We start from the raw sequence: 10,943 nt of genomic DNA on the forward strand, positions 1-10,943 counted from the left end.
GACCTGATCAGTGTTTGATTGTTGTGTCTTGTTGCTTTTCTTCTTCTCTCTCTCCTCTATCCACTCACCCCAACCGGTTGAGGCAGAAGGCCGCCCACCAAGAGCCGGGGTCTGTCGGAGGTTTCTTCCGTTAAAGGGAGTTTTTCCTCCCCACTGTCACCAAGTGCTTGCTCAAGGGGGATTAAAATTTGATTTGATTTGATTTGATGAGGTGTGTTTAATATTATATATGGCTGGTGACTTTGGTCCAGAAGTCTGATGGCTAGCTGCAGGCTCAGGGACTCTGAGGAAAAGGGGCAGCAGCACTGAGATGACTACCTGCTGACCAGATGTGTTACCTTCTCTATGAGGCACAGCTGAAGATGTGATGAAGGTCCACCTGGTGGCCGAGACGGTCCCTCTTGGAACGACGTTCTGCCAGAAAGTTCCTGAAGGAACCAAACACATACAGCAGCTGAGAAAATGAAAAACCTTAAATTTACTGCTAACTCTACTCCACTGCACTATTGGATTCAACTGACCCACAAGACTGCCACGGGCCACGTGCAGCTGGTTCCGTCCCGATGCAACCCAGACTCCGCTGGTGTTGGCACTGACCAGACTCGGCTGGCATTGGGAGTACTGCGACAGGAAGGCCACCACCCGCTCCACCGGTGCTCTGGTTACCGTGGCAACACTCTGTGTGGCCTGCAGAAGTGTCTGGAACAAACTGCCCTGATCGAAGACCACGTAGTCTGAGATGCTGATCTGACAGAGACAGACAAACAGGCTGCTGAGCTGAGATCACAAGGGACAAAGTTAAAGGTCAGCCTCTCTCTACCTGCCACCAGTGGTCGTCGTCTCCCTGCGGTTTGGATGCACAGACGCCGGTTCTAAACCAAAGGCTGCCTCTGGTGTCCAGTGCCCAGGCTGTCCCTCCTTCTCCCAGGGCGACACACATCAGCTCCAGACCCTGAGCCTCACTGAGACACACAGGGCTCAATAAACCGGCACATTCACACATGTCCACAGATAAGAATGTTTTGTTAGAGGCAGCCAGATGTTTGTACACTCTAGTGGAGCAGTCAGACAGTGGAGCACCTGACGGTGTCAAACATCCCCCTCTATCCACGGCTGCGGTATTACAGCAGTATTACAGTAATAGTAGTACCTGACAGTGTCATACTTCCAGCCTTCTCCCTCGTTGCAGTAGCTATTCATTCCCTCTCTGTAGAATAAAGCTTTGTGTTCGCTCAGAGCCCAGACCACGCCTCCTCTCACACACACCTGGCTGAACACACAAGGGGAGTCCACCTTCACCGAGCGTGCACAGGGACGCTCCACACTCAGACCTGAAGGACAGAGACGATGGTTACTATAGTTGTTTTTACACTGAGATCCCACACTACTGTCATTTCAAAGAGTCGCCAATATCCCGCACTTGTGCTGTTCATATAGGTCAAGGGCGACACAATCGCGGCAAGCCTGTGAATTCAGACAGCAGGCCAGCACTCAGCACTAGAGGCGAGACGCGAGGTCACTCTGCATCATCTGTGATGAAAATTTTGTGCTGATAGTCTAACACCTAACCCTAAGGTACCGACTGATTTTGTCTTTTGCCCAAAGAGCTAGAAGTTCTCAGATCTTGTCTCCCAAATGGGCATCCTTTTCTTTTTGTTGTTGTTTTTTTTTAGAAACTAGACTGGCATTGTAAAAAAGCACACAAATGCTGCCAAGCTGCTTTCTTCGTTTTCTTCCGGTGATAGTGTTGTGCACATATGACGTCATCAAAATGTAGCACTTGGTTCCGGATTGCCCACTCACCCTTTCTGCATAGAGCGCGTGTCCCCTTTGTTTCACCTCTGGTACTACTTCCCAAAGTGGGCCAGAAGCAGACCGATAATGGCCCGCCATTCTGGCTTTGTGCCTTTTCATGTTTTCTGCTGGTGTCACATCTGATTAGTAAAATGAAAATAAGTTAAAGCACAGGTGGACTGAGCTTCCTGTCCCTTCAGGTCTGGAATCAGTTTAAACCAAACAGCACCAGGATGCCCCCTGCTGGTCACACAGAGGGTGAACCAGTCAATCAGTCCTCCGGTCTAAACTAGCCAAGCTCCCAGTGCCAGCCTCCATCTGTCATTGGATGACAAACTGGAAGCTGATTTGTTGTCATCCTTGTTTTCACTATCCATGTCTGTCTCTTGTCCTTGCAAATTCTCAGTCATCTAGGCCATAGTAAGCTGAAAAAAAATCAACTGGACTTGGTTTTAGGTAGAAGATGTTTGAGACGGATGAGAGGTGAAACGTCTTCTACCCAAAAACCAAGTCCAGTTGATTTTTTTCTGTTTTTTTTCAGATGTCTCTTTAACATTGTTAACAGTACTGTGTGAGAGTGTGAGTACATTCAAGGCTCCTAGAGATCCAAGTCAAATTCCTGTTATGAGAGACATACTTTGCCAATAATTTCAGATTTCAGCTTGTTCAGAAATTGTAGGTTGGCATTTCATTTGGGATTTTAATTTGTCTCTTTTCTTTCTACAGGCTATTGTTATTCAGTAGCACACTCAGAAAAGTGAACTTTAAACCCCTCTGTATCTGTTTACTCTAAACATCATTCAATCAGACAGGTGGTGTGTTACCTGTCTGCAGGAAGAGGTCACCATTAGTCCTGACGATCCAAGCAGAGTCATCACTCAGAGCAACAAAGGCTGTTTGCTCTACAGCTTTGTACCAGTGGCGTTTTCCTTTAACCGACACTTTAGCACATGCAAATGCCGTCATGCTCTTCTGCTCCACCTTCCACAGGAGATTACCTGATGGAGTTAGCAACAGTTAGCATCCAACTAATGCTGCATACAACTGTACATACACCTGAGAACCTGCTGTCTGCTTTGACAGAAAGCTGCAGATAATTAACATTTTGTTTAGACAAGCAAAAAACTGCACCACAAATTGTAACTATGTATAAAAAGAGCCAGTTTGACATCATTAATGAACTGTTTTCCAACAGGTGGATCTGTCCTGAGTGATGTCAGCAGCTCACCTGATGGTGATAACGCCACCTGGTGGACGTTGTCTTCAAAGCGCTGCCAACTGAGTCCGGTTTCAGGCAGACTGCTGCAGAACAGTCCTCCTTTAAAGTCTAGGCACCACACATACCTGAAACACACATATCACCTGTAAGATACCTGTCAGACACCTGTGACTCACCTGATCACAGTCATTTTTAAAGTTCAGATACCTCACACACTTGAAATACACAGGTCACACTTTGGTCACCTGAGAGTCACCTGCTGACGCACCTGTCAGTCACCTGTAGGCTTACTATTCCACAACCCGGTCCTGAGTATCCCATCCAGCATTCTGCCAACTAGAAATAGAAAATATGACAATATTAAATCCTGCTCACTGACCTGGTCTGTGTGTACCTCATCAGTGTTTGCCTCACCTGGTCAGGTTTGAGTCTGTCTCTGTCCTGAGCATCCTGGCTATCTGTCATCTTCTCCTTCTGATTGGTCAGCCCAGTGTGGACATCTCCTCCACTGCCAGCAGGGGGAAGGGTCTGACAGTAGATGTCTCCTTCCTCATCACTGGACATACTGGGTTTTCTGTCCAGGCTGGACACAGTAGAGTAAAACATCTGGTCTGCCACACCAGCAAGGGGCACCAGGTCATCCTCCTGTACACAAACATAGAGGCAATGTAATATCTAATTACATTCTGCTGATGCTTTACCCCAAAACAGAATTAGAGGCTATTAAGTACCACTAGCAGTGGTCTAGGGAGTGGCAGAGGCCTGGCAGCAGACGAGGGGGCTCTGAAGAAGGAGGAGTGTCAGTAGTTTACGTTGGAAATGATGAATCAGGAGGGGGTAAAACATCCTGGTGTCGTACAGATCTAAAAGAGCTGCTGCTGCCATGTTTGGCAAGAATGACACCATCAGGGTTGCTCTCAGGTTCCTTGCTGTCCAAGCTGGCACCACCAAGATATTGTCAGGTTGATGTCTTGGCACAGAGGACCGGGCAGGTTTGAGAATAGGACACGATGAGGGGCCTCTGTACCACAAAATGAGATTAGTGGCTTCTCCGGCTAACTGTGGGCTTATCTCAGGTTTTCTGGTAACACAAAGCTGACTCACTTTTAATTGGGCTAGATCACCGTGGTAACTGATGCTGCAAAGCTAACCTGCTCCAGAGCCGGTTGACTTTAGAGGGATAGAACGAAATCTGCTAACAGCCTGACCACTGACCAATCAGATCACTGGAAACACTGAGGGATCATTCCTACTGGATCCTGACATTAATGTGAACAATAATAAATAGATATTTATATTGTAGTGTCCACAAGTCCAAAGCAGACATTTAGACGAGATGTTTTATTCTGAGGGACTCAGAATATTCATAATTAATAAATAAGCGTTGATTCTAGGCATTGAGAAGCAAGACAGAACCTTGCCCTGCTCCCTCTTCAGCTAAAGACAGCCATGCAAACTACCCTCAATGTATAGACCAAACTCTGCAATCACACCAGAATGTGATCTCAGTGTCCTGAGATGACTTTTGCTGTGATTTGGCGCTATACAAATAAAATTAAGTTGAACTGAATTGAACTGAACTCCGGACCCTGCTTGACTCTGGCCCAAAGAGGCTCCAAACCAGTGCTTCTCTCCTCCTGATCATGTGGAATCTCCAGAGCTAAATGGCTAACTCCTGCTAACAGCTAAGTGACCTCATGGCTAACTGAATGTATCCATGTTTTTTACAGGCTCCATCAGTGCAGCTCAGAATAACACTATGTGATGATAATCGGTCTTCTATTAGAAAAACGATAGACACTGTCAGATATGCCCAATGATTATAAATGAACATCTGCCTTTAAGCTGAACTCCTCTCCACTGTGGCAGCGCAAGCTGTTGGATTTTTTATTTTTTATACACGTGTTCAACAGTTTCTTCATCATCACACAAAGGAGAAAAATATAGTCACTGAATAAGACCCTTATAGTACAACTGTGCTAATTGGTATTCTTAGTCTTTCTTTAATATTGGAACATTATTTATAGTGTTTCTATAGATTCTTATTCTGTTCTAGTCATGTGACCACAGCCTGGACTACAAGAACCAGAAAGGTATAAGAATATGCAGTTAGAGGAGAGGGAGTTTGCTCAATGTCACTGTGAGGACTGTACTGAATCCAGACTAATAGCTTTGAGGAGATTGCTCTGAATGAGATAAGCAGACTTTTGGCTGAAAAGGCATGGTTCATGGATGTCATGGAAATAAAGAGAAGTTCTGCAGTTGTTAACTGAGGGCTCCAGTGTTTGTTTCAGAAGTGGTAGATGGTAATAAGTAACTGTTATCAGGGGAAAATGATGAGTTTACCTGTTTGAAAGTTAAATACTCACAAAGAAAATTAATTTGATTTCAAATCAGTGTAAACTTTATGACCAGTGGTCACCTGATAGTTACATATAATTTCTTTATGATCATGTAGATGTAACACAAACTCCACCATCAACACACCTCCTCCTCTGTTCCAGTCAGAGGACTCAGAAACTCCTCCTCTTGGTCCTCCATTGGCTGCTGCTCCTGTCCAGCCTGCTCCTCCTCAGTGTTGTGCATGTAGGAGAAGGTGCACTCCAGCAGCAGATCTACATCTGGGGTTGAAGGGACAACCTCTGTCTCTAGACCAGGACCAGAGGACATTCCTGGGTTCAGCTGGGTCTCTAGACCCTGAAGGACCAGGGACCCTAGGACGAGAGAGCTGAGGCAACACAACAAAGATGTGACAAATGGGTCAGCAGGAGACAAAGGTGATACACAATACTTTCAGTCTACTGGTGTTTAAACTAACCCAGACTGGCTGGGGGAAGAGTCCACCTCCTCTCCATTCTTTACACCTCTGGCTAAACCTCCCCTTCCTGCCTTCTGTGAGTCTTGGTCCTGTTCTGGAGAGCCCTGGTTGTGAAGATCCAGCCCGATGAGGGAGGCTTGGTCACTCAGAGGAGTTCCACTCCCTCCGTCACTACAGCTGCTGTCTGGGACTATAAACATGGAGTCTGAACAGCTACACTCTGAGAGATGGTTCCCACTGCTGCTGTCTGAAGACAGACAGGAAGACACAGGACAGTAAGTCAGTCAGCCACAAAGTCAATCAGTCAGCCACAAAGTCAGTCAGTCTACTTGCTTTGCTGTCTCCTCTTCTTCTTTTTCACCCTGATGGCTTTCACTACCAGCTCCTGCTGCATCTCATCCTGACCAAGGGGGGCGCTGTAGCGTCTGGTCAGCTCACAGGATACAGTCACCGGGGCACGTCCATGGACACTGTCCCAGGAAGTGACAGAGCTGCTACGACTACAGGAGCTGCTGGTTACCAAACCAGACCACTGGCAGAGCTGCTCCAACACCAGCACAAACACAACAATAACAGTTAACATTCACTACAGTATGAAAATGAGTCTGTAAGTCAACACGTCAACCAGGCAACCAGTGTGCAAGTTCACTTCAGTTCAGTTTATTTGTATAAAGCCAATTCACAACAACATTCATCACAAGGCACTCTACATAGTCAGGTCAGGCCTTACAGTATTATAAAGGAAAACCCAACAAATCCCCCTGAGCAGCACTTGGCCACAGCGGGGAGGAAAAACTCCCTTTAAGGTAAGAAACCTCTGAAAGACCCTGGCTCTTGGTGGGCGGCTTCTGCTTGACCGGTTGTGGTGAGTGGATAGAGGAGAGAAAAAAGAAGAAAAGCAACGGGACACAACAAACACAACAACAAACAGACAAACACCAACTACTCATCAGAAACATAGAGCTCCAGAGCCAGGGATAACTGCAGGAAGGTACAGGGAGAGAGAGCGGACACTCAAACAAACTAAACCAAACATATCCTAAAATGCATGGCAATAATTTCATTAAATTGCGATAATTTCAGAGGCACCACTAGATGGGTACAGACAAAGGCCATCTCATTGACTAGAAACCACTGGTATGGTTAAAATGTTAACCTGTTAACCAGCCTTGAGTGGTGTCTTGGATTGTTACTCACCTCCAGCTGCTCCTCCTGCTCTTCTGCCTCTTCCACTTCCTCTACTCCTTCCTCCTCCTCTTCTTCTTTCTCTCCCTCCTCACAGAGTCTCTCCCCTCCTCCTCTTCCCTCCTCCCTCCCCCCACTCTCTACAATGAGGGCCACAGTTCTGATCGGCTGAGCTGTTTCCACTGACCCGGTTGGTGGAACGATGGTGGGCGTAGTCAAAGGTGAGGACAGACGGACAGAGAGCTCCGACACTGAAGGATAAAAGCAGACAGCTTGATAATCATTCTGAAGGTCACTGTCATTCAGTGTGTTGTTGTCCTCAGGGTTTGGGTGGTGGTAGCAGTAGTGGCACTATTAACAGGACTGTCACTTTTACTGAAATTTCAAACATTTGAACCTTCGATGGCCTGCTCGAATTCAACAATGTACGGTATGTCAATAAGTGCAACATGCCGGTTGATGTAATCTGCCTTGTGGTCCAGCAGGGAATGTTCTTAAAACTCACCATCAGCTTGTCCAGCTGCTGTCTTGTAGACCTCTCAGTAAAGTGAACTAGTAATGTTATGTTTGCAAGGACAAAACGCGGGATGGTAGCGAGCAAAGTTGTGCTGATCGGAAAATAATGACATCTGAGCGGTGCCAAGGTAAGCAGTTTGCCGACTCTGCAAAAAAGCAGATGCCTACTCAAGTAAAACAACATGTCTGAGGACTCACCTGCAGTCTGTCATGACAGGCTGATTTATGTGAGGCTGCACTTAAATCAGCATTGAAATTAATTTGAACAAATGTTGTGACAGCCCAAACTAAACCTAGTAGTAGCAGACTAGCAGTAGTGGCAGCAGTAGTAGTACTCACAGTTGGAGGCCAGACCCTCTGGGCTGTTGGAGAGGCGGATGATGTCTCTGTCTCCTTTCAGGATGAAGATCTCATTTTCACAACACGACACTGATACGATATCTCCACTGCTCTCCAGTGCGCCGATTATAACCTGAATATATCAAATACAAAACTGATGACATATCAAACTGTAAGGTCAAAGTTGCCTTTACTGGAATTTACTCATTCTTGCACATATTGTATGCTTAAAAATCACTGCACAACGCCCTCTACTGGCATTATGCTAATTTAACGAGGACTGGAAAGTTCAATTTATTTATATTTAATTTTAATTGTATAGCGCCAAATTGCAACAAAAGTTGTCTCAGGACACTTTACACAGTAAGGTCTAGACCTTAGTATTACTAATATTATAGAGGAAAACCAAACAAATGCCACTTGTTGAAAGTGGGAAGGAAAAACTCCCTTTACTGGAAGAAACCTCCGACAGACCCCTGGCTCTTGGTGGGTAGCCTTCTGCCTCGACTGGTTGGGGTCCTGAGACGACTTTTGTCTTGATTTGGCACTATACAAATAAAACTGAATTGAATTTAATATAGTTGGGGCTGGCTCAGGTGACCCTGAGCCTTCTCTTAGTTTTGCTGCTATAGGCCTAGACTGCTGGGGTCCTCCTGGGCTGCTCTGAGCTCCTCTCCATGTATTTATATGCCACCATTACATGTCACTACCTTTGTTTCTCCTCTCTCCCCTAGTTTGTACCTCATTGAGATAGTCGAGGACATAGATGCTGTACTCGTTCCAGCTGAGGATCCAGCCATCTCTGAGGAAACAGCTGAGCAGACCAATCTGTTGGTCTGCTGGACGACATGCTCCAATTGGACCAGGACGAGGAAACAACTCAAACTGAGGGATCTGGAAGAGAGAGAGAGAGAAAGGTACGTGAGTAGATCAGTGGACAGACAGGTAGGCATATTTCAATAGATTTAAATATTAAGAAATCCTGGAATTCACAATGGCAGGCAAAGACCAGATGTGTATTGAGGCCCTTTGCAGAGGTTCAGTGAACCTTTTTTGAGGAAAGACTCTATTAGATTATATATTGTTTATATCAGGGTATTTTATATGTAAATATAAATATTACCATGTCTCTGGAGAGGATATTTAAAGGGCCCATTGCCCAACGGTGAATTATCATCTTAGACGTGACCTAAAGCTAAAAAATGAGGTGTACGTATGTTCTAGTATTTCTATGCAGAAGCAGCTCAGTTTATACACGTCTTGCAAACTCTCGCTCGTGAGACTTTTTTTACAACAAAATAAAGTATGAAGCGACAGTTTAAGGATTTCCTTGAATGGTCATAATCTCCAGGCCGTTGCGTGTTCATGTGAGCTTGCCTGACATCCACTGGTGCCCCCACCATACTGGCAAAATGTTATACTGCCTTGTTCGCCATGTATATTTTCAATAAAGCTTATTTAAATAAATACCAAAAAAAGACATCCTCCGGTGCCATTGTGGTTTTGTGGATATGTTTTCCCTCCTCCTGCTGCTGCACTGTGACCAGAGGATGTGGAGCAAAATACAGGACCTGAGGTTACTGCATGTCTGGGAATGTTCCTGTACAGGGACTCGCTGTTTTACCTGACCGGGTCTAACCTACAAGCAGCCGGCCTGTGAAGCCCCCGAAGAACCCTAACCCTAACCCGAAGAGGTTAGTGATCAGCTGATCAACGCTGGATTCCCCCTGGAGCACAGTACCTGTTTGTTCTGCCTGAGGCCAATGTGTCTGCCGCATGTGATGTGTTGCTGGTTAACTGGTGGATTAACAACCCATGATGTTATTGTCAGTGCTACGCTACCTGTTGGAATTGATTTCACTACTTTAGGACTGTATGTGGTCGCGTGGGGGAAGACGCAGTGACCACCGGTTTGATTTACTGACCTTAGAGCTACTTGGAAGGGAGCAGTGTTTCCACTACTTGGTGGGACTTAACGGTAAGTTTAAAAAACACATGCTGCATCTGTTTCTGTAACGATAGAGAAAATTTTCATAAGGCTGGAAAAGTTACTATGTCTGCATTATGCCAGTTAAAACATGGGGTTTCTCAACTACCCGCTTTGTTTAGACTGTTACACATCTCTTTTCATTGGTACATATAACGATGTTCATCTATCTATGGAGGAGACATTCAGATTAATTAATGATGTTGCAGTTCATTGTGCTGTCAATTTGGGACACAACATTGACAACAGGAGTTGGGCGCGTTCACGAACTATCCTCTCGTTTTTAGGAAGAGGATCTCTGGTTTCATTGTTCTGAAATAATTACAGAATATTTAGAGTTATGAGGGGTGCCAAGATAATCTGGAGGTACCCAATATTAAACATTAAATTGCTGGAAATGAGAATGCGACGGGCTCTTTAACAAATATTAAAGACTTCACCAAACCGAAAGTCCTGTACTGTAACAGCTCATTGTGAATGTGTACCTTTACAACCCTACTACGTATACTATTTAAGAGGTCCAACAATGGCAGCTGTAATGATAAACAGTAACAGAAAAAGTGTTTGTGCCATGTGGCTCCATCAGTAGTGGCTGTTAACATCTGGTTTAGTAATAAACAGTACTACATGTATATTTTAACACTATGTTCCTAGTGTTCTCAGTGTACCTGCGCGTTAAAGAGTGGTTTGAGCAGTCTTGTGTCCTCCACCTGTCCTCTGATGTCTGACCTCCACAGTCTGAGTCCAGGTCGAGCAGCAAACACCTGAAGATCACTCTGTTTACAGAGAGCCGGCAGGAAGCAGGCTCCAAACCTGCCGCTACTGCAAACAACCATGTACAGAGAATATCAGTGTGTGCAAATGCTGAAACAACACAAAACATTTAGTACAAATACTGTCAATATGTATCAGATGTACAACTAACAAAAAACAATATTAACACATACAGTACACTCTTGACCCAGGTGTTCTGGCTAATTATAGATCAATATCCAGTCTTCCCTTTATTGCTGTTGCTAAGCAGTTATGTGACCACTTGCACAAGAATGATTTGTTTGAGGATTTTCAGTCAGGATTTAGAGTCC

The 10,943-nt window shown here is 45.2% G+C and overlaps 1 protein-coding gene across 1 annotated transcript in view; it reads right to left on the minus strand.

Annotated features, from left to right (window-relative positions):
* The window catches only part of tecpr2 (tectonin beta-propeller repeat containing 2), a 49,938-nt gene that overhangs the window by 5,792 nt on the left and 33,203 nt on the right, over positions 1 to 10,943 (minus strand). The window contains exons 8-22 of the mRNA XM_020621405.1: positions 10,527 to 10,680; positions 8,613 to 8,765; positions 7,872 to 8,004; positions 7,029 to 7,267; positions 6,165 to 6,372; positions 5,832 to 6,078; positions 5,501 to 5,741; positions 3,428 to 3,658; positions 3,282 to 3,349; positions 3,023 to 3,138; positions 2,619 to 2,792; positions 1,151 to 1,331; positions 821 to 962; positions 522 to 747; positions 339 to 428 (exon numbers count right to left, since the gene is read on the minus strand). Of these exons, the coding sequence (XP_020477061.1) occupies positions 339 to 428; positions 522 to 747; positions 821 to 962; positions 1,151 to 1,331; positions 2,619 to 2,792; positions 3,023 to 3,138; positions 3,282 to 3,349; positions 3,428 to 3,658; positions 5,501 to 5,741; positions 5,832 to 6,078; positions 6,165 to 6,372; positions 7,029 to 7,267; positions 7,872 to 8,004; positions 8,613 to 8,765; positions 10,527 to 10,680 (2,603 nt within the window). The remainder of the gene's footprint in view (positions 1 to 338; positions 429 to 521; positions 748 to 820; positions 963 to 1,150; positions 1,332 to 2,618; positions 2,793 to 3,022; positions 3,139 to 3,281; positions 3,350 to 3,427; positions 3,659 to 5,500; positions 5,742 to 5,831; positions 6,079 to 6,164; positions 6,373 to 7,028; positions 7,268 to 7,871; positions 8,005 to 8,612; positions 8,766 to 10,526; positions 10,681 to 10,943) is intronic.

Source organism: Monopterus albus, unplaced genomic scaffold (genome assembly GCF_001952655.1).
Source record: "Monopterus albus unplaced genomic scaffold, M_albus_1.0 scaffold258.1, whole genome shotgun sequence".
In the NCBI taxonomy this organism is placed as follows: domain Eukaryota; kingdom Metazoa; phylum Chordata; class Actinopteri; order Synbranchiformes; family Synbranchidae; genus Monopterus; species Monopterus albus.